We start from the raw sequence: 23,872 nt of genomic DNA, 5'->3' as shown, positions 1-23,872 counted from the left end.
AATGAGTACATTTTTCAATGTTTCTTGTAAGCTTTTCATTTCCTGACTGTGGGTCTGTCGCTGTGATGTGTTTGTGGACAGATTTAACTAATGTGTTTTCTTAAATGTTGTTTTAATCTGACGGTATAAGAAGTATTTTCTGCAGAGTTTGTGTGATTTCAGCTGGGGAAGAGGTCGAATGTTGGTCACAGTATATAGACTGGGTGGGAGTAATCGGCCAATGTTCACATTTCTACCCCACAGATAACTCTGCTGCAGAGCATCTATGGGTGGACTTCAAGATGCAGGAGATATAATTCATGGTCCCCATATTCGAACTTCCCACTAACATTCATCAACCAGCTACTCAACAAATGTGCAAGAGCGAGGAATCACAATCTTCAGAAGAACACTCAAAGGGGAAAGGCAAAGCCAGATAACAAAAACTTCCATGAATGTTTAGTGTAGTTTATTGTTTAATGGCATATGTGCCGAGATACAGTGAAAAGCTTTTGTTGCGTGCTAACCAGCCAGCGGAAAGACAATACACGATTACAATCGAAGCCATTCACAGTGCACAGAAAACATGACAAGGGAATATAATATAAGAAATGTTGCCGTAGGAGGGAGCAGAGATTTAAAAGTGTGGAGCGATTGTAATATGTAATTGTAGATCTGCTTCTGTGGCTAGCATGCAAATAGACGCCTGGGCAGGACGCCATCTTGGAATTGTGCAAACAGTGCAAACGAGAAATGGTGGCAACAAGAACTGATGTTAAGATAGAAACAAAGTGCTAGAGTAACTCAGCCGGTCAGGCATCATCGCTTGTGAAAAAGGATGGATAATTTCAGGTTGGGACACTTCTTCAGATACTGAATGAAATTTGCTCCCACAAGAATTATGGGAAAAAGTAATTAAATGAATACATTTTTTTTCGGACTTGTGTTTCTTGTTGCTGGCACGAGTGATGCAGTTGTGCATTACCTAAAATCACACTAAGGACTTGTTTCTAGGAGCGCAATCCCTGCCGTAAAGCACGATGAACAGTGAAGATGGTCATCTAAGGTGACAACAGGATGGGGATTAACTGGGAGAGTGGGCAAGGGAATGGCAGATGGACTTTAATTTGAACAAACGCAAAGTGATGCATTTTGGCAAATTAAAACAGCGCAGACTTATGCAGTGAATATCAAGCCCCGAGGAACATTATTGAACAGAGACCTGGTGGTACAAGTAAGAAAAGCATACACATTCCCTGAAAGTGACATGGTTAGACAGGGTGGTGAAGAAGGCATTTGGCCTGCTTGCCTTCATCATTCAGTTCATGAGGTACAAGAGTTGGAATGTCATATTACAGTTGTAAAAGATGTTGGTAAGACCCTGATTGGAGTATTGTGTGCAGTTCCAGTCACCGTACCATAGGAAGAATGTGTTTAAGCTGGAGAGGAGGTAAAAAAGATTCACATGAATGGTGACAGGGCTGGCGAGCTTGTTATAAGGAGAGACTGGATGGGCTGAGGCTGTTTTCCCTGGAGTGAAAGAGGCCGAGGGGTGACCTTATCGAGGTTTATACAATAATGAGGGGCATAGACAGGTAGATAGTCCTAGTCCTTTCCCAGGATAGGGGAGTCTAAAACGATAGACCAGAAGTTTAAGGTGAGAATGATATATTTAAAGGGGATCTGAGGGGCAAGCTTTTCCACACAGAGGTTAACATAGAAACATAGGTGCAGGAGTAGGCCATTCAGCCCTTCGAGCCAAAACTGCCATTCAATATGATCATGGCTGATCATCCAGAATCAGTACCCTGTTCCTGCTTTTTCCCCCATATCCCTTGATTCCATTAGCCCAGTATGTTTGTATGAAACAAAGTGATGGAGGTGGATACATTTGCGATGTTTAAAATACATTTGGACAAGTACATGCATTGGAAAGGTTAAGAAGGATTTGGCCAAACGTAGGGAGATGGGGCTAGCTCAGGTAGGCACCTTGCTTGCATGGATAAGTGTTTCCTTGTTGCATAACCCAATGACTCCTCTCTGCCAAACCATTTTCGGGTCTTGAGAACATTCTGTATGAATTTCCTTAGATATTGCTTTAGCTTTGCTGGAAGTACAGCAAGAATTCTGTGCGTACACCTGACATTGCCAATGGAGTAACCTTGGGCAGCGTGGAATGGAAATTAATAACACATGGTAGGCACAAATGAACCGAGTTAGAGTTACAGATGAGCTTTAGTTTAGTTTATTGTCACTGTATCGAGGTACGGTGAAAAGCTTTTGTTGAGTGCTAACCAGTCTCTGAAGAAAATGGATAGGTGACGTTTCGGGTCAGGACCCTTCTTCAATCTGGTTGTTGAGCGGAGGAAGAAAGCTGGAAGAGAAGTGACTTTGAGTTTAGTTTATTGTCGCATGTACCGAGCGAGGAACAGTGAAAAGCGTTTGTTGCGTGCTAACCAGTCAGCGGAAAGAGATACACAATCAAAGGAATAACGTGTGAGATAAAGCCCAATAAACTCTGATTAGAGATAGTCCAAGGATCTTCAGTGAGGTAGGAACTAGACCACTCTCTAGTTGTTAAACATCAGATCAGTTACCTTCACAATGCTGTTGCCTAAGATGGTATTGAAGTCAACCTTTGGCATTCCTTGGAACAATTTTCTGTGCCATTTAATATGAAAGGGTATAACTAATTTTCTACATAGCATTTCATTCAATGTTTGCACCCCATGTGTAGCAAAACATCTGTGAGCCTTGCAGTTAACCATAACAATCTATGGCTTTCTTAACTACATCTTAGATAAAATATAACTCTGTAATGACACAGAGATTGATTTATTCTCTTTGGTTTCCATAACAAAATCGCAAACACAAGCAGGGCCGTTGTTTTGGTATCAACAGTGGAGGAAATCATTTCCTGTAATATCTTACCGGAACACCAAATCATTTATGTTGAAGGGTAAGGTTATGTTGTTGTATTTGCACATAAAAGGAAAAGTTCTGGAAATTCTCAGCCAGTCAGACTGTTTCTGTGGAGGGAGAAACTGTGTAAACTTTTCAGATCAATGATCTTTTATCAGAATTCTCCCTCTCCACAGATGCTGGCTGACTTGGTGAGTATTTTAAGCTTTTTTTCTGTTTTTATTTCTGATCTCCTTGTAGTTTTTTTTTTACTACTTGGGATCAGTGCATGTTGGTAAGGAAATTGCAGTCGAATAGGATCAATAATCTTAAACATTGGTGTCCTGCACCAAAATAGAGTAATGCATCTTCCTTCTGAGTTTTGAAACCGCAGATGCTAGTTTACAAAAGGGGACACAAAATTCTGGAGTAACTCAGCGGGCCAGGCAGCATATCCGAAGAACGTGGATAGGCAACGTTTCGGGTCGAGAACTGAAGAAATTTTCCAGTATCAATTTCTATCTGAACATTAATGATAAAAATTTCTATCATTAATGTCACGCTGTATTAATATCCTCCAACTGCTCCAGTACATTGAGCAAGTGGGCCGACTTTGGAAATGGTGCCAAAGCATGGCAGCACCTGGATGTGTAATAAATACAATTTCACTGTGCAGTTGCACATGTGACAAATAAGGCACCATTGCTACTGGTGGTGCTATAATAATAATTTAACATCTCCGCGTATCTCAGCCAGGATTGTACAGAAACGTTTACTTTGCAACTAACTCCACTTCTCTGTTTCCCAAGTTGCTGTCAGTTTTGCTATGTAACTGTAATCAAGACTGACCTTGGGGCCAGGTGGAATAACATTCAGAAGTGTGAGAATCTGAACGCGCACACAGTTTACACAAGCATTTTTTTGCCAGCGTTTCATGTTATTAACAGAGCATGGTTAACTTTTCTTTAATTTTGATCCAGGGAGAAAGTCAGGTGACAACGTGCTATGATTTATTTTCAATGGTACAGTAGCTCAATGGATTCTCAATAGCCATGTGTACCGAGAAACATTGAAATGGTTACTCTGCAAGCTATCCACCAAATCATATATGTGAGTGCAATCAAACCTCTTCTGGGACAACACGCAGATAGTTGCCACGTTCCAGCAGCACTTTGCAATTTCCAAGTTTCTGAAATATTCAATCTAGGCATAAAGAGACATGCGGTTCTTTGGAAGAAAATTTGCAAGAAAATGCAAGACGTTTGTAAATGGCACCAGGCAAATCAGAGAAAGAAAAATCTTCAATAATTGGAGTGTTGTTTTTAGTTTAGGTCATCCTGTTATAGGAAATATGGTGTTCAGCTGGAAAGGATGCAGAGAAGATTTACGAGGATGTTGCCAGGACTTCAGGGCCTGAGCTATGGCACAGTCTAGGACTTAATTCTTTGAGGAGCAGAAGGATGAGGTACGATCTTATAGAGGTGTGTAAGATCACGAGGGGAATAGATAGTGTAGATGTACAGAGTTTTTTACCCAGGGTAGGGAAATCAAAAACCAGAGGACATGGACTTAAAGTGAGAAGGGAAAGATTTAATAAGAACCCGAGGGTCAACTTTTTCACACAGATGGTGGTGGGTATATGGAACGAGTTGCCAGAAGAGGTAGTTGAGGCAGATACTATAACACCATTTAAAATATATTTGCCCAGTTTCTTGGATAGACAATAGATAATAGGTGCAGGAGTAGGCCATTCGGCCCTTCGAGCCAGCACCACCATTCAATGTGATCATGGCTGATCATTCTCAATCAGTACCCCGTTCCTGCCTTCTCCCCATACCCCCTGACTCCGCTATCCTTTAGAGCTCTATCTAGCTCTCTCTTGAATGCATTCAGAGAATTGGCCTCCACTGCCTTCTGAGGCAGAGAATTCCACAGATTTACAACTCTCTGACTGAAAAAGTTTTTCCTCATCTCCGTTCTAAATGGCCTACCCCTTATTCTTAAACTGTGGCCCCTGGTTCTGGACTCCCCCAACATTGGGAACATGTTTCCTGCCTCTAACGTGTCCAACCCCTTAATAATCTTATATGTAAAGGGATGTGGAGCAAACACAAGCAGATGGGACTAGTGTAAAAGGTGCATCTTGGCCGGCATGGGCAAGTTGGGCCAAATGGCCTGTTTCCATGATATATGACTCTATGACTAATCCTCAGACAGGGCACTCCCCTTCTTGGTGCATCATTAGGGCAAAACTTGGCAACAAAAGAAACTGCAGATACAAAATTTCACATCCCAAAAATACGTGCAGGCTTGTAGATTAATTGGTCTCTCTAAATTGCTCCTCTTGTATAGGAATTGAATGCAACAGTGGGATAATATAAAACTAGTGTGAAGGGGTGATCGATGGTCGGCGTGGAATTGGTGAGTTGCAGGGCCTATTTCCATGCTGTCAATCAATCAATCAATCATATTATCTGTTTCAATTTTACCTTCCAGAATATTGTTCTGCTCTTGGGTGTCCTTGGAACTCAGAATGAATTATGATATTAAAACTTGTATCTGGGTAGATTTCCCGAATGATCAGCTCAAGAGGAAATGGAGTTTCATAAATTAATTAATGTGCAGCAAAATAATATAAATTATTTATTACCAGCAATTTCAATTATCCTTCGGCGAGGCAGACTGAAATTGGATGGCTAACAGTAAAGAGGAAGTATTTAGATGGATTTCAAGAGATAATTGATTCTTGACCAAGCATGTTAAGATTGGTACCACAGGAGGATCTTTATTGGTTTCTGTATTCGGTAGTGAGTCTGAAATGGCATCTGATTTTGATGGACAAGAGCATCTGGAAAATAGTGATAGTGGAACTGCAGATGCTGGTTTATACTATAGAAAGACACAAAGTGCTGGAGTAACTCAGTAGGTCAGACAGCATCTCTGGAGAACATGGATAGGTGACGTTTCGGGTCATTGTCCTGCTCTTTCTTGCTTCTGTTACTCCCCTCCACAACTAGTCTGAATAAGGGTCTCGATCCGAAACGCCACCTATCTATGTTCTCCAGAGAAGTTGCCTAAACCGCTGAGGTACTCCAGCATTTTGTCTCCATCTATGAAAAATAACGACGATGTGTTGAAGACAAACTAATAAGATGCTGTTAAAAAAAGTGAATAATGATATAATACCTAATCTGACCTAACGTGGGTCAGAGTTCAACGTTTTTTGGTCAACTTCACAATGTTACACATTTTGCTATGTTAATAATTGATTTGTACTTTGTGCACTGGAGTATGAAATGGTCATATAAATTTGCTCAGATGGCTTCAGAAGAATAAATTACAGAATTATAACATTATAACAATCAGAAGGAAGCCATTCAGCCCATTGAGTTTGTTTGCTCTTTGTAGCATAGTCACATCCCATTGCCCCATTCGTTATCCACAGTTCTATTAAAAAAAAATCTCAAGTAGCCATTCTCCTCCTAAGGCCTCAATTGATTGTACTTCCTCTTGCTATTTAAGAGGCTTTTAGATAGGCACAGTACGTGGAAGCATAAGGAATATAGGGATATGGTTCATGTGCAGGCAGATGTTGTCAAGCTGGAAAGGGTGCGGAGAAGATTTACGAGTGTGGGCAAGTTGGGCTGAAAGGCCTGTTTCCATGTTGGATGGAAGTAGCATTGATGGGGTAGACAGTGGCATTGTTGGGATAGACAGTGACATAGATGGCATACTCTGTAGCATAGATGGGGTAGACAGTGACATAGATGGCATAGACAGTGGCATAGATGGCATACTCTGTAGCGTAGATGGGGTAGACAGTGACATAGATGGCATAGACAGTGGCATAGATGGCATACTCTGTAGTGTAGATGGGGTAGACAGTGGCATTGATGGGATAGACAGTGACATAGATGGGGTGGACAATCAGATGTTTTCCCCAGGATGGGAATATCAAATATTGGAGGGCACAGGTTTAAGGTGAGAGGGGCAAAGTTTAAATTTGTCGTTCAGGGAAAGTTGTTTTTTTACACGGAGTATGTGTATCCTATCCATCCATGTTCTCTAGAGATGCTGTCTGAGTTACTCCAGCACTGTGTGTCTTCTTTTGTAAACCAGCATTTGCATTTCCTTAGTTTCCTAATTTTCTCATAAGTTTCTTTGTTCCTTTTTGAGAGTTGAGCAAGTTACTGCTTGGTGGGCGTGGCAAGTGGTGGAGGAGGGGCGGCGGCGGGCCGGGGACGGGGCGGGGGCGGGGCGGGCAGGAGGGGGCGGGGCGAGGGGTGACAGGGGCGGGGCGGAACTCCGTTGAGTGACGGCGCTACGTGTGTTTGCGCGGGAAAAAAAGTGTTGCAAGTTTCAGGGTTCTACCTGTGTCTGTGTTTCCGGGTTCCATCTGTGTGTCTCCGGGTTCCATCGGCGTGTCTCCGGGTTCCAGCGCGGACAGCGATGGACCCCTCGGAGGTGGAGTTTCTTGCGGAAAAACAGACCGTCACAATCATACCCAACTTTAGCCTGGATAAAATCTATTTAATTACCGTGAGTCTTTCGCAGCGGGGTCTGCTTTATTTTAATACTTCTTTTAATACATCTAACACTAGATGTGACGGCAATTGGCTCCTCTAACTGTCTGTACTTGGGGAGATAAATCTGCAGCACTTTCGACTGCTTTGTATATTAATTCCTGAACAAGCCTTTATTTCGTGTAAAACTTAATCTGCAACAATCCGCAACAATAATTACCCCTCCAAAATAAAATTTAAAAATTACACATACACCGGAAACGTCACCTATTCCTTTTCTCCAGAGATGCTGCCTGACCCGCTGAGTTACTCCAGCATTTTGTGTCTCCGGTGTAAACCAGCATCTGCAGTTCCTTCCTACACATCATCTTGACGGTTGGAGCAGAATTTGGAGATTTGCCTGTGTTTCAAAGCATATGATAAATTGTTTGAATCCAATTGTTATTTAAATCAAGTCTCGATTCATCAAGTATCAACCAAATTTGGTTTAATTATGTTCTTGATTAGTACAGGTGTCAGGTTATGGGGAGCAGGAGAATGGGGTTAGGAGGGAGAGAAAGATCAGCCATGATTGAATGGCGGAGTAGTCTTGATGGGCCGAATGGCCTAATTCTGCTCCTATCACGTAATGATCTTTCTCCAGAGATGCTGCTGATCTCGTAAAGATGTTGTTTGTTCATAAGATAGACACAAAATGCTGGAGTAACTCAGTGGGTCAGGCAGCATCTCTGGATTAAAGGAATAGGTGATGTTTTAGGTCGAGACCCTTCTTCAGACTGAGAGTCAGAGGGAAGGGAAACTGGAGGTATGAAAAGGTTCAGAACAAATCAGAGCCGACACTGATGACCAAGGAAAGGTGGAGCCCACAATGGTCAAATTTTGCCTGTGGAAGAGGTGATAACGAAAGGATGTATGGATGGGAACAGGACGACAAGGGTGTGGGAAGGAACTGCAGATGCTGGTTTAAACCGAAGATAGACACAAAAAGCTGGAGTAACTCAGTGGGACAGGCAGCATCTCTGGAGAGAAGGAATGGGTGACGTTTCGGGGTGAGACCCTTCTTCAGACTGATTTAAACCAGCATCTGCAGTTTTTTCTTACACACTTGTGATCTTATGTTTTACGAAGTGTTCCATGTTTGTCAGAAGTACTCCATATCGTAAAGTGATAGAGCATAGCACAGTACAGCACAGGAACAGCCCTTTCAGCCCACAATGTCTGCTTCTTATCGAGTCCACGTCACATGATTAGAAATTGTTCATCCAGAGCTGAACACACCTTTCGGCATCTGCATAGAATGGTGTCTTACGCTTCTTGTGCGTAGTGGTGGAAAGATTGGTGGAAACAGGGCCGCGAGGTGAATGCTCTTTCCTTGACCCCACAATGTCTGCTGATCATGATGCCAATATCAACTCTTATTTACCTGCACATAATCCATATCCCTTTATTCCCAGCATATCCATGTGCCTACCCAAATGTCTCTTAAAGTGGCATTATTATATCTGCCTCCACCACCGACACTGGCAACGTGTTCCAGGCCACAGCCTCCTGTGTTGAAAAAAACCCTTTCCCTGCACATCACCTTTAAACTTAGAGCTGTGCCATCTCGTATTTATATGTTAATCCTTGGAAAGAGGTTCTGATTGTCTACCCTGCCCATGCCGCTGTCTACCCCAGCTTTGCCTCGATGTTTCAGTTTAAAAAAAATGTAAAACGTGACCCGTGACGTTGAAGGTAGACACAAAATGCTGGAGTAAGCCAGTGGGACAGGCAGCATCTCTGGAGAGAAGGAATGGGGTTTCGAGTCGAGACCCTTCTTCAGACCTGTGATGTTGCTTTGATCCTAACAGCTCCAGATCGCAAATGTCAGTTGTTTTAACTGTAACTGGCCAAGTCTTTTCATGTAGATATGCCCTCTGCTTTGTCATATTGGATTTGAATTGAAAATTCACTGTATCTTTTTGAATAGGTTTGCAATCTCTTATTTCCAAATTAAAATATTTCCTTGACATTGACTGAATTCCTGACTAAGTTTCTGATGCATTCTATGTTTACCACGTAAAAGACACTCGGAGCAATCCCATCAATCCATTCTCCCATTTTTTAGTATTGGAGATACAGCGTGGAAACAGGCTCTTCGGCCCACTGAGTCCATGCCGGCCAGCGATCCCCGTACACTAGCACGATCATACACGTTAGGGACAGTTTACAATTTTTACCGAAGCCAATTAACCTACAAACCTGTATGTATTTGGAGTGTGATAGGAAACCAAAGCACCCAGAAAAAATCCACGCAGTCACGGAGAGAACATATAAACTCTGTGCAAACAGCACCCGTAGTCGGGATCAAACCAGGGTCTCTGGCGGGCGCTGTAAGGCAGCAACTCTACTGCTGCACCACCGTGCCATCCACATTTATTTCCCTGTAACTTGTTCTCTTCCATATGCTCATCAAATCCCACTTTCCCCTACTGTCCACCTATACTAACAGTGATTTACAGTAACCAGTTATCCTGGGAACATCTTCAGGATCACTTGAAAGAGACCCACACAGTCACAGTGAGAATATGCAAGATCCTTAGGTCAGAGTTGAATAACTTTCATTGAGGTTTTATTAAAAGGTTCAATAAACTAAGGGCACATCTTTATTTGTCTCATTGGTCATGTGTCAATTTTATTTCCTTGTCTTTTAGTGAAAGTAATTGAAGAAAGATTGGATTTTAATATTGTTTTGCATTTGGCCATTGCAATATCCCAAAGTGTTTCATGCATAATTAAACCTGTTATTTTCAAGAGTATCAAATGCTGCAGCCAATTATACTGCAAGGGTTTGCTTGCATCAAATCTCTAGTTTAGTTTAGAGATACAGCGAGGAAATAGGCCCTTTGGCCCACCGAGCCCTTGCCGATCATCGATCGCTCGTTCACTCTAGTTTTATGTTATCCCACTTTCACATCTGTTCCCACATGATGGGGCCAATTTATAGAGGCCAATTAACCTACAAAGCTGCATGTCTTGGGGATGTGGGAGGAAGCTGGAGCACCCAGCGGAAACCCACATGGTCACAGAGAGAACAAGCAAACTTCATACAGACAGCACCCGAGGTTGGGATCGAACCCAGGTCTTTGGCGCCGTGAGGCAGTGGCTCTGCCAGCTGCGTCACTTCAGTGCTGCCCCGACTACTACCTTTGATGGTATCTGATTTGTTTATAAACTTGCATTGCATTAAAACTATCGTCAATGTGTGTTCTTTGATTATCCTATCCAGGGCGATTTGGGACCTTTCAATCCGGGGCTTCCTGTCGATGTGCCTGTGTGGCTTGCTATTAATCTAAAGCAGAGACAAAAATGCAGAATCATTGCACCAGAATGGATGGATGTGGGTGAGTGAATGGCGTGGCCTATTCTTCAGAGAAGATATTTTAAAACATTCACATTTAAAGGGAATTTTGTTGCAATCAAACTCCCCTTCCCATCCTCCTCCATAGTCAGATTGAGGCCACATGAGAACTGGAGGAATAGCACCTCTCATGCTTGGGTAGCTTAGAACCCAACCGTATGAGCGTGGAAATCTCCAATTTTAGGCAATTTATAATCCTTCCCCTCACTCAATTCTCTCCCCCCCCCGCCCCTCATCCTCGTACCCCATCTGGACCCATTTTCCCTTCCCCTTCCACCTACATTCCTTTCTCTGGCTTCGCAAATCGCAATCCTTCTATCCTTATCTCACACCTTTAGACTTTTCACCTTTGGCCTTTTCCATCCTTCCGCCTATGCAAACCCCCCTCACCTGTATCCACCTATCACTTGCCAGGCTCTGTCCTGCCCCTCCTCTCTTCCAGCTTTCTTCCCCTGCCTACCGCAATAAGTCTGAAGGGTCCTGGCCCCTAAACGTCATCTCTCCCATGATCTCCAAAGATGCTGCCACTGAGTTACTCCAGCACCTTGTGTCTTGTTTGTAAACCAGCATCTGCTGTCCCGTGTTTTGACAAAGATGACTTCCCTGCTCGTAAAAGAGAATCCACAAGATCTTTTATCACCCAGGAAGAGACTGATGCCTCCCTTTAATATCTCATCTGAAAGAGGTTGCACTTCTGAGGTCCTGCACCAGAGCGTAGACCCAGTGGTTATGCCGGCGTCTCTGGGACAACCTACTGAGAGGAGACCTAAGGGAACCAGCAATCAAGTTTCCGTCCGTAACGCACGTAACTTTGAATCAGATAATTGCAGATAGAATATTGAGTGAATATTTTGTTTCCTTCAGAAAAACTTGAGGAAATCAAGGAACAGGAGCGTAAAGAGGAAACTTTTACTCCAATGCCCAACCCTCACTACATGGAACTGACTACGTTACTGCTGAATCAGTAAGTAACATGCACCGTCCGCCAGTGTAATGCTCCTTGAATTTTTTGTTTGCTTTTGTTTCTCTTCTAAAGTAATTAATGTTATGCTGTCCTCCGGTTCTTATATCTGACACCCGCCCTCCCCAATTCGTGACACAAGAGTGTCCTAACTGAGGGTGGCGCAGCGGCAAAGTTGCTGCCTCACAGCGCCAGAGACTCAGGTTTGATCCTGACCACGGGTGCTGTCTGTACAGAGTTTGTATGTTCTCCCCTTGACCGTGTGGGTTTTCTCCGGGTGCTCCGGTTTCCTCCCACACTCCAAAGATGTGCAGGTTTGTAATTTAATTGGCTTCTCTCAATTGTTCCTGGTGTGCAGGGTTGGAATAGTGTACGGGTGATCGCTGGTTAGCGTGGACTCGGTGGGCTGAATGATCTCTTTCCTCGCTGTATCTCTGAAACTAAACTAGAGTTCACTACAGACTTTACATTGAACCTGTGTTTTATTAAGAAAAAAGGTCACAAAATGCTGGAGTAACTCAGGCAGTAACTCAGACAAAATGCAGGCAGTATCTCTGGGAAACGTGGATAGGTGACATTTCGGGTCGGGACCCTTCTTCAGACCGATTGGCGACTGGAAAGTGATAGGTGGATACAGTTGCGGGGTGTTGTTTGGTTGGCTGATGGTCGGACAAAGGCCAGAGATATAAAGTGGGAGATAAGGATAGAAGAGGCCTATTCCCTGCCACACCTTGTCCTGCCTCTCCTCTCCCAGCTTTCCTATCCCTCTACTCTACAATCAGTCTGAAGAAAAATCCTGACTCGAAATGCCACTTATCCATGTTCTCCAGAGGTGCTGCCTGACCCGCTGAGTTACTCCAGCACTTTGTGTCTTTTTTTTGTTGAAAAACAACATCTGCAGTTCTTTGTTTCTACATTACGGGTTATTTAACCACATTACAAATTCTGTCCTCGCATCCCCATTTTCTCAGGCGAAGCTTTGTTCTGCCTCTGGCCACTTTTGTGTCGGCTTCACAAGATGCGATCGTGTAAATTGAAGCACTTTGCTCTTTGTCTCCTCATATCATATCATATCATATATATACAGCCGGAAACAGGCCTCCTCGGCCCTCCAAGTCCGTGCCGCCCAGTGATCCCCGTACATTAACACTATCCTACACCCACTAGGGACAATTTTTACATTTACCCAGCCAATTAACCTACATACCTGTACGTCTTTGGAGTGTGGGAGGAAACCGAAGATCTCGGAGAAAATCGCTCAGAATGAGGGAATGAATGGGCAATCTGGGAGTGTGAGTTCGTGTGCACGCGGCCCTGGGTGATAATATACTTTCGTCGACAAAATTGAAATGAAGGACGAAGACACGACATGGGAGGACAGTCATGAGGCATTTCTCGGTTTCCCTTCATCAACCAGAAACTAATTGCCTAGGAAAATAACTGCAGATGCCGGTACAAATCGAAGGTATCACAAAATGCTGGAGTAACTCAGCGGGTCAGGCAGCATCTCAGGAGAGAAGGAATGGGTGACGTTTTGGGTCGAGACCCTTCTTCAGACTGAGGAAGGGTCTCGACCCGAAACGTCGCCCATTCCTTCTCTCCTGAGATTTTTTTAGAGAAACAGCGCGGAAACAGGCTCTTCGACCCACCGGGTCCACGCCGCCCAGCGATCCCCGCACATTAACACTATCCTGCACATCCTAGGGACAATATTTTTCAATTTCTTTTTTCTTTTTACATTTGCCCAGCCAATTAACCTACATACCTGTACGTCTTTGGAGTGTGGGAGGAAACCGAAGATCTCGGAGAAAACCCACGCAGGTCACGGGGAGAACGTGCAAACTCCGTACAGACGGCGCCCGTAGTCAGGATCGAACCTGGGTCTCCGGCGCTGCATTCGCTGTAAGGCGGCAACTCTACCGCTGCGCCACCGTGCCGCCATGCTGCCTGACCCGCTGAGTTACTCCAGCATTTTGTGATACCAGAAAATAATTGCCACTCATCTAACTTGCTCTTCAGGGTCGCCTTGAACCACCCTTGAAGACTGCATTTCAGGCAACTTTCTTCAAGAAAATCTTACTTCCATCTGTGTAATGCCCTTGACAACCCCAGAAACTCCCAAAGCTCATTACAGCCAGCAAAGTAACAATTGAAATTGAGCCCTCTGTGTTGCAAGTTGCAGCAAATTAGTTCACACTAAGATCCCTCGGCAGAGAAAAGAGAGAAATGGCCAGATCATGTTTTTAATGCCTTTGCTTAAAAGGTGATGATTAGCCAGGACGTCAGGGAGAACTACACTCCTTCTCTCTGATATAAAACCGTGTCATTAACTGCGGGATGTTGCAAGATCATGGACACCACAGGCCCTCTGGTCCAGATAGCGACCTCACTTCTGAAGCTTCGCTGTGCTGATGGTGGAAGTCCCCCTCCCGAGGCATCAGTACCGGGCTTGCTGTTTCCACCAGTGTAGGACTGAGAGAGCGCCACCGTGTTCATTGATTCATTGATACTTTATTGTCAGATGTAGACTTTCAAAGAGCCCCCCCCTCCTCTCCCCCCACTCACCATCAACAACACCACAGTCACATCTGTGGAGTCATTTAAGTTCCTTGGAACCATCATCTCCAAGGACCTTGAATGGGGGGCCACCATTGGCTCCACAGGCAAAAAGGCCCAACAGAGGATGTACTTCCAGCGGCAACTGAGGAAACACAATCTGCCACAGGCAATGATGGTCCAATTCTATACTGCTATCATTGAGTCTGTCCTCACCTTCTCCATCATGGTCTGGTTTGGCTCAGCCACCAAGCATGACATCCGGAGGCTGCAACGGATCCTTCGCACAGCTGAGAAGGTTGTAGGCTGCAACCTTCCCCCCATTGACGAACTGTACACTGCCAGGGCCAGGAAGCAAGCGGGCAAGATCATCTCTGACCCCTCTCACCCTGCCCACAAACTCTTTGAAGCACTTCCCTCTGGAAGGCGACTCCTGACTGTCAAAGCAGCCACAGCCAGACATAAAAACAGCTTTTTCCCACGAGTGATAGTTCTGCTCAATAACCAAAGTCTGTAGTCTCTTTTTTGCTCTGGTTTATTTTCACCCACATGTTTAGACCATAATGTTGTATCATTATTGTTTTGATGTGGTTATGCTTTATTCTTAATTGTTAACTGTATGTGTTGTCATTTGTGAGCGGAGCACCAAGGCATGTGCACATATTTGGCCAATAAACTTATTCATTCATTCATTCATTCATCCATGTATCTAGATACAGTGAAAAGCGTTGTTTTGCAAATAACCCGGTAAAATCATATAGTTGATCTCTGGGCAGTAAGGTGACTCAGCCGTTGAGTTGCTGCCTTACAGTGCCAGAGATCCGGGTTCCATCCTAACTATGGGTCATGGAGTCATAAAGTGATACAGTGTGGAAACAGGCCCTTCGGCCCAACGCCCACACCAGCCAACAATGTCCCAGCTACCCTAGTCCCACTTGCCTGCGTTTGGTCCATATCCCTCCAAACCTGTCCTATCCATGTACCTGTCTAACTGTTTCTTAAACAATGGGGTAGTCCCGGCCTCAACTACCTCTTCTGGCAGCTTGTTCCATACACCCACCACCCTTTGTGTCAAAAAGTTACCCTTCGGATTCCTATTAAATCTTTTCCCCTTCACCTTGAACCTATGTCCTCTGGTCCTCGATTCCCCAACTCTGGGCAAGGGACTCGGTGCTGTCTGTTTGGAGTTTGTATGTTCTCCCTGTGACCACCTAGGTTATCTCTGGTATCTCCGGTTTCCTCCCACACTCCAAAGCTGGTTTGTAGGCTAATTGGCTTGGGATAGTTGCAAATCGTCCCTATGGGGATCGCTGGTCGGCACTGACTCAGTGGGCCGAAGGGCCTGTTTCTACTCTGTCTCTCTAAACTAAACTAAAAACTCTTACCGAGACAGTACACGTGTCACCACATTTTGGTGCCGACAAAGTCACAATAGTTCACTGAACAATTCTGGACTTGAAACTTTAAAAAAAAATTGCAAAACATTGTTTGTCCGTTTTCCTTCATGGAAGGGCAGCTTACAATCCTGTGGTGTGAATATTGATTTCCCTTACTTCAAGTAACCCATGAATTCCCTCTTTCTTCGTCCCTCCCACATCGTAGTCCTTGGACTCGATTCACTGAGCTGATTAATTTTACAGATTGTATGCCTCCTTGTCACATTCCCCTCAGCGGGCAATGAACCGTTCTACATAGAAACATAGAAAATAGGTACAGGAGGAGGCCGTTTGGCCCTCCGAGCCAGCACCGCCATTCATTGTGATCATGGCTGATCATCTACAATCAGTAACCTGTGCCTGCCTTCTCCCAATATCCCTTGATTCCACTAGCCCCTAGAGCTCTATCTAACTCTCTTTTAAATTCATCCAGTGAATTTGCCTCCACTGCCCTCTGTGGCAGAGAATTCCACAAATTCACAACTCTCTGGGTGAAAAAGTTTCTTCACACCTCAGTTTGAGGTGGCCTCCCCTTTATTCTTAGACTGTGTCCCCTGGTTCTGGACACCCCCAACATTGGGAACATGTTCTACATTTCCTTGTCATGGTCTGCTTTGATCTGTCATTTTCACACCTTATCTCGAGACTCCCTCTCCCCTGACTCTCGGTCTGAAGAAGGGTCTCGACCCGAAAAGTAATCCATTCCTTCTTTCCAGAGATGCTGCCTGTCCCGCTGAGTTACTCCAGCATTTTGTGTCCATCTTCAGGGATGCTGCCTGACCAGCTGAGTTACTCCAGCATTTTGTGTCCATCTTCAGGGATGCTGCCTGTCCTGCTGAGTTCCTCCAGTAGTTTGTTTTTTGCTTGAGATTCCAGCATCCACATCCTTGTCACTGTATCGCACTGAATTTGTTGTTCCTCTCCAGTGCTTCGGACAACATTCCCAAAGCCGATGAAATCAGGACTTTAATCAAAGATACTTGGGATACCCGGATCGCAAAGCTTCGGTTGTCTGCAGATAACTTTGTGAATCAGCAGGAGGCGCACGCTAAGGTAGGAGGCTTTCATATTAACCCTGTAGGAACACGGAACTGCTGATGCTGCCTTACAAGATTATTAAGGGGTTGGACACGTTAGAGGCAGGAAACATGTTCCCAATGTTGGGGGAGTCCAGAACAAGGGGCCACAGTTTAAGAATAAGGGGTAGGCCATTTAGAACTGAGATGAGGAAAAACTTTTTCAGTCAGAGAGTTGTGAATCTGTGGAATTCTCTGCCTCAGAAGGCAGTGGAGGCCAATTCTCTGAATGCATTCGAGAGAGCTGGATAGAGCTCTTAAGGATAGCGGAGTCAGGGGGTATGGGGAGAAGGCAGGAACGGGGTGCTGATTGAGAATGATCAGCCATGATCACATTGAATGGTGGTGCTGGCTCGAAGAGCCGAATGGCCTCCTCCTGTACCTATTGTCTATTGTCTATTGACACTGAGTGCTGGAGTAACTCACCGGTCAGGCAGCATCCCTGAAGAACATGGATGGGTGACGTTTCAGGCCGGGACCCTTCTTCAGCCTGATTGCTGGGGGGGGGGGATGGGGGGTAAGAAAGCTGGAAGAGAGGAGAGTTTGAGTTTAGTTTATTGTCACGTACACCAAGGTACAGTGAAAAGCTTTTGTTGCGTGCTAACCAGTCAGCGGAAAGATTACAATCGAGCCATTCACGGTGTACTGATACATTACAAAAGGGAATAGCATGAATAATATTTAGTGCAAGATAAAGTCCAGTAAAGTCAGATCAAAGATAGTCCGAGGGTCTCCAATGAGGTAGATAGCATCTCAGGACTGCTCACTAATTAGTAGCATGGTTCGGTTGCCTGATAACAGCTGGGAAGAAAATGTGCCCCTGAATGTGGAGGTGTGCGTTTTCACACTTCTACACCTTTTGCCCGATGGGAGAGGGGTGAGGAAGGAGTGGCCGGGGTGCGACTCGTCCTTGATTATGCTTCTGGCCTTGCCGAGGCAGCGTGAGGTATAAATAGAGTAAATGGAAGAGAGGTTGGTTTGTGTGATGGTCTGGGCTGCGTCCACAATTCTCTGCAATCTCTTGCGGTCTTGGATGGAGCTGTTCCCAAACCATGCTGTGATGCATCCCGATAAAATGCTTTCAACTGAGCGTCTGTCAAAGTTGGTGAGAGTTTTTGTGGACATGCCGAACCTGCGAAACCATCGAAGGAAGTCGAGGTGTTGGCATGCGTTTTTGGCTGTTGCTTCAATATGGGTGGACCAGGACATGTTGTTGGTGATATTTAGCTTTCAACCATCTCTCCTTCAGCACCGAGAATGCAGACCGTGGTGTGTGTACCGCTTCACTTCCTGAAGTCGATCACTACCTCCTTTGAATTGCTGACATTGAGAGAAAGGTTATTGTCTCGACACCGGGACACGAGGTTCTCAATCTCCTTCCTGCACTCCGTCTCATCATTATTTGATATCCGGCCCACTGTGGTGGTGTCGTCTGCGAATTTGAACATTGAATTAGATTTGTACATGGCTGCACACTCGTGTGTGTACAAGGAGTAAAGACGAGGGCTGAGAACGCATCCTTGTGGAGCACCAGTGTTGAGGATTATCGTAGAGGATGATTTGTCCCGTATCCTCACTGGTTGGGGTCTGTGGGCCAGGAAGTCGAGGATCCAGTTGTAGAGATGGGTGCTGACACCATGAGTTTGGTGATGAGTTTGTATGGGATGGGAAAGGCAGGAAACGCTTGGCAGGTTGGTACGGCTGAGGAGGATTATTCGATAGGCAGATGGTTGGTCAAAGTTCTGAGATGAATGAATGAATAAGTTTATTGGCCAAGTATGCCTATACAAGGAATGTGCCTTGGTGCTCGGCTCACAAATGACAACACAAACATACAGTTAACAATTAAGAATAACGCATAAACACATCAAAACAATAATGATACACCATTACGGTCTAAACATGTGGGTGAAAATAAACCAGAGCAAAAAAAGAGACTAATGAAAATACAGAAGCTGTGAGACAAAAGGATTGTAGAGTGTAGACTTCTAAACTTCAGAGACACAGCACGGAAGCAGGTTCTTTGGCCCACTGAGCCCGTGCCAACCAGTGCTAGTACACTAGCACTACCTTGCACACTAGGAACAATTTACAGAAGCCAATAAACCTACAAACCTGCACGTCTTTGGAGTGTCGGAGGAAACCGGAGCACCCGGAGAAAGGGCGGCACGGTAGCGCAGCGGTAGAGTTGCTGCTTTACAGCGAATGCAGCGCCGGAGACTCGGGTTCGATCCTGACTACGGGTGCTGCACTGTAAGGAGTTTGTACGTTCTCCCCGTGACCTGCGTGGGTTTTCTCCGAGATCTTCGGTTTCCTCCCACACTCCAAAGACGTACAGGTATGTAGGTTAATTGGCTGGGTAAATGTAAAAATTGTCCCTAGTGGGTGTAGGATAGTGTTAATGTACGGGGATCGCTGGGCGGCACGGACTTGGAGGGCCGAAAAGGCCTGTTTCCGGCTGTCTATATATGATATGATATGATATGATATGAAAACGCACACGGTCACAGGGAGCACGTACAAACTCTGTACAGACAGCGTCCCTGGTCAGGATCGAACCCGGGTCTCTGGCGTTGTAAAGCAGTATCTCTACTGTAAAGCAGTATCTCTACTGCTGTGCCACTGGTGCCCCTCCAAGAATATGGGCTGTTTTGTAAGGATCAAGGACAGTAGGAGGACACTGCAAAGGTGAGATAAGGTCATTGTCGTAGGTGTAGAGAGAGTGCTTGGTGCAGGGACAGAGGTGGGGGGGGGGGGGGGGGTGGGTGAGGGGGCTGGTAGAAAATGCCAGGAGAGCTGGTTAATGGTTGGTGAATCAATGTTTCTGCTGCCTCCCAAGCCGGGTTTGGATTGAAACAATGAGTGGCACATGAAGCTTGCACGTTATTTCAATGAGCACAGATTCCTTTCACCTGGCCGGGCTGCTGTTTGTGTGGCAGCCTGCAGGGGGAGCCGGTGCGTCGGGTTTGAGAAGGTTGTGCACAGAGATGGAGGGTCTCCTGTACAATTTGGAAGTTGTGTCGCTCCTGCCTCCAGTTTGTCTGAATCACTTCAGCCCCGGTCTATTGTTGCGTGTACCGACCAGGTAGGTGTGTGGACGGGTTCTCTATGTCTGTGCTGATTTGCTGGATGAGTGGAGAGGTGTTGATACTGATTTATTATTGTCCGAGACACAGTGAACAAGTTGTTGTGCGCTATCTAGTCAATTCAAATCATGTATGAGTGCAATTGAGTCACGCCCAGCAACTTGCATCAATGTTGGTGTAGTGGCAGTATTTGTGCTCGGGATGGTTGTGCTTAGTGCTAACTTCACAGCACCAGGGCCGCAGGGCAACGGAATCTCATCTGCACTCTTAAGGTGTACATCAAAGAAAACTCTTGCACTATCTGTGACAAAGGCAAAGTGGCTCCCCACCCTTTGAAATAACCATCCCTCAGCCAACACCGCTGTATAAAAATTAAACAAAAATTGTGACCTCGTGTCAGTCCTCATTCCAGAAGAGCAAGCACATAGACCAGACTGGAGTTTGAAAATGGTGGCCAAACCTCGTGACTCTCACAAGCGGTCCATTGTGTAAGAAGGAACTGCAGATGCCGGTTTAAACCGAAGATACGCACAAAAGGTTGGATTAACTCAGCGGGTCAGACAGCATCTCTGGAGGAAAGGAGTACGTGATACTTCGGGTCGAGAGCCTTCCTTTTCTTCAGAGATGCTGTCTGACCTGCTGAGTTACTCTAGCCATTTGTGTCTATCTCAGCGAGCTATTTCTATGCTCTTTGTACTAATTGGGGATTGTGCATTGTTCTGCCAATACTTCACTGAGCTGTATGGAATAAAATAATTTTACTGCACATGTGACAATGAAGAACCGTTGAACAGGGGGTGCAAAGAGAAAAATACCAGCGTGCAGAATACAGTGTTGCAGTGTTAGCTACAGAGAAATCTGCAAATTTGTGCCCTTCACTGTCACATAGTTGAAAATGCCAGAGCTACATGGCAGCACTGTGCAGCCATGTCCATGATCTGATCTGTGGTAAAGAAGGCAGCCCCACCATGTTCGTGATCGCCTGTCCTTTATTTAATGTTTCATTTTTCCTTTTGCTCCCTTTACTCCTTTGTGTCTCTCTCTTTCTCTCTCTGTCTCACTCTCTGTCACTCACTCTCTGTCATTCACTCTCTATCACTCTCTCTCTGTCACTCTCTCTCTCTCTCTCACTCTCTCTCTCTGTCACTCTCTCTCTCTCTGTCACTCTCTCTCTCTCTGTCACTCTCTCTCTGTCACTCTCTCTCTGTCACTCTCTCTCTCTGTCACACTCTCTCTGTCTGTCTCTGTCTTTTTTTTTTTTTTTCAAAGACTTTATTCAGCACAATCACATGATACATCACATCAAAACCACATTCAGAGGTTACAAAACATCAAGTAATCATTATAATACAATGTTGCCTTCATTATTTACAATGCTCTCAACCCCCCGCGGTGACCAGCGCCCACGGAAGGCTTCCAGAGTCCCCGTGGTCACCGCGTGTTCCCTCTCTAGGGTCACGCGCGCACGGACGTAGGCCCGGAAGAGGGGAAGGCAGCCGACTCTGGCAAGACCATCGACCGCCCGCTGCCTGGACCTGCGAATGGCCAACTTGGCCAGGCCCAAGAGCAAACCGACAGGGAGGTCCCACCCCCCCCGAACGACCCTCCCCACCCCGAACGACCCTCCCCACCCCCTGCCTTGTGTCCAAACACTAGAATCGTGGGACTAAAGTGTAACCAAAACTTGAGGAACAACCCCTTCAGATATTGGTACAGGGGCAGTAACCTCTCACATTCCATATACACGTGGAACACGGTCTCTTCGTCACCGCAGAAAATACAGGCGGTCGGCGAGCCCGTGAACCGACTCAACAGTTTATTACACACCACCGCTCTGTGCAACACTCTCCACCCCAGGTCCCCGATGTAAAGGGGAACGACTCCCTTGTAGAGAGACCCCCACTGAGGACCGTCCCCGTCTTCAGGTGGTAACACAGACCGCCAAGATGTGTCAGGATGGTGTACGAAGACAAGGAGGTGTAGAATGTGCAGGAGCGTCTCTTCGCATCACGAAACGGTACGCTGGGCATCTCGGAAAGGCGGCTCAAGTTGTGCGGAGCCCTCTCTGTCTCTCTCTCTCTCTGTCTCTCTCTCTCTCTGTCTCTCTCTCTCTCTGTCTCTCTCTCTCTCTGTCTCTCTCTCTCTCTGTCTCTCTCTCTCTCTCTCTCTCTCTGTCACTCTCTCTCTCTGTCACTCTCTCTGTCACTCTCTCTCTGTCACACTCTCTCTCTGTCACACTCTCTGTCTCTCTGTTTGTCTGTCTCTCTCTGTCTCTCTCTCTGTGGAGCTGCTTCAAGCACCCTGTCAGTGTGTAGCTGAGGAGAAGGGTTACACAATGGCCCTGAGCGTGGTTCCCTGGCACCCACGGTTTATACGTGTGACCAGGTAGTGGAAGAGCTTTGCCTCTGATGTAGTATTTCAGTCTGCGTTGCTGGTCTGAGGGTCATCCGTATGACGTACAGTTCACAAACTGCACCGTAGCACACAGTGTGGTCCCTGGTGGGATTTCTGCATCATCCTATGTGGCACAAGAATGGCAAGTGTTAGTGAAGGGCACCACAGTTTCTTCCCAGCTGTCATCGGGCAACTGAATCATCCGACCGCACGCAGCCAGAGAACTCATTGGAGACCTTCGGACTATCCTTGTTCGGACTTATTGCTGGCTTTACCTTACACTAAATGTTATTCTCTTGTCATGTGTCTACACACTGTGAATGGCTCAATTGTAATCATGTGTGGTCTTTCCGCTGTCTGGATAGCACGCAACAAAAGCTTTTCACTGTACCTCGGTACACGTGACAATAAACTAAACTACGGTAAACTGAACTCACAGCCTGCTGTGAAACTGCAGGGGTCTTGTTTCATCGGTAAGCTGGTGTTTAACGATCATGAGCATCAGTGAGTGTGAGCTGTGCTGGCGAATGCAGTAAGGTATCGACACAGCTGGCGTTTTAATATTCTGTGATGGTTTGGTGGGAGGGTTTTTTTAATCGATGTTCACGCCTTCTCTCTCTGATTTCCCCCCTCCCCGCCCTGCCTCTAGCTGGACAACCTGACTCTAATGGAGATTAACACCATTGGGACTTTCCTCACCGAGTCACTGAACCAGATGCACAGACTCTGCACCAACCTGCAGCCCGGAGAGACGGCACAGTCACAGGACTATTGAGCTGCCTTCATGTCAGGAGGTGACTGTCTGGCAGTGAATGTTTGCAGAGTGGGAAGACAGGCGCAGGAACTGCACCCGGGCGATCGCTTTCCTCCCCTCCTCCTCCTCCTCCTCCTCCTGTGCTCCTTCCTCTGGCTTCACAATTCACAGCTCTCCAACCCGTCCGTCTCACATCTTCTGCTGGAATCGCTGAGCTCTGTTCCAATCGAAGCCCCCTCCTCACCTGTGTCCACCTATTACCTGATGTGCTTTGTCCTGCCCTTCCTCTCTCTCAGCTTTCTCACCACTTCCCCCTCCTACAATCAGTGTGAAGAAGGGTCCCGACCCGAAACATCACCTACCCATGTTCTCCAGAGACGCTACCTGACCTGCTGAGTTACTGCATCATTTTGTGTCCTTTCGGGCGATTGCTTCTGGTGTTTAATGGACCACTCTCTGCAACTTCATCTGACTCCGTCAGTATTCCCTTAATCTCCCGTTGTATATCATTTGCCTCAATTACTCAAGTAATTGTGAGTTTGACCATGTGTGTGCACGTGAGTGTGTGTGTGTGTGTGTGTGTTCGTGGGTGCGTGTGAAGAATTCCTGAATCCCCTGCTTTATTTATACGGGTTGATGTCCTGTAGTTCAGCTTTCTCCCCCCCACCCCGTCTTATATTTACACCCACCCCTGTCAAGACTCTGAATGTTTTCCATTTGGTTCCCCCTCAGTATTAATTTTACTGTGAAGATCTTTAAGTTAATCATTCAGACTTCAAGAAGCCAGCCTGCTAGCAATCAAAAGT

The 23,872-nt window shown here is 45.8% G+C and overlaps 1 protein-coding gene across 1 annotated transcript; it reads left to right on the top strand.

Annotated features, from left to right (window-relative positions):
- The first annotated feature begins 7,262 nt into the window (after positions 1 to 7,262).
- gins2 (GINS complex subunit 2) lies at positions 7,263 to 23,518 on the top strand. The gene is made up of 5 exons (XM_078401755.1): positions 7,263 to 7,419; positions 10,672 to 10,786; positions 11,668 to 11,767; positions 16,683 to 16,809; positions 22,962 to 23,518. Exons 1-5 carry the CDS (start codon positions 7,330 to 7,332, stop codon positions 23,085 to 23,087), a joined length of 558 nt encoding a protein of 185 aa, XP_078257881.1. The 5' UTR covers positions 7,263 to 7,329; the 3' UTR covers positions 23,088 to 23,518.
- Positions 23,519 to 23,872: the final 354 nt, after the last annotated feature.

Source organism: Rhinoraja longicauda, chromosome 6 (assembly GCF_053455715.1).
Source record: "Rhinoraja longicauda isolate Sanriku21f chromosome 6, sRhiLon1.1, whole genome shotgun sequence".
In the NCBI taxonomy this organism is placed as follows: domain Eukaryota; kingdom Metazoa; phylum Chordata; class Chondrichthyes; order Rajiformes; family Arhynchobatidae; genus Rhinoraja; species Rhinoraja longicauda.
This window is presented reverse-complemented; position numbering and strand designations above follow the sequence as displayed.

Coding starts and splice junctions, on each gene's coding strand:
- gins2 (XM_078401755.1), top strand. CDS start 7,330: ATGGACCCCTCGGAGGTGGAGTTTCTTGCGGAAAAACAGACCGTCACA. Junction 7,420..10,671: donor ATAAAATCTATTTAATTACC/GTGAGTCTTTCG, acceptor TATCCTATCCAG/GGCGATTTGGGACCTTTCAA. Junction 11,768..16,682: donor ACTACGTTACTGCTGAATCA/GTAAGTAACATG, acceptor GTTCCTCTCCAG/TGCTTCGGACAACATTCCCA.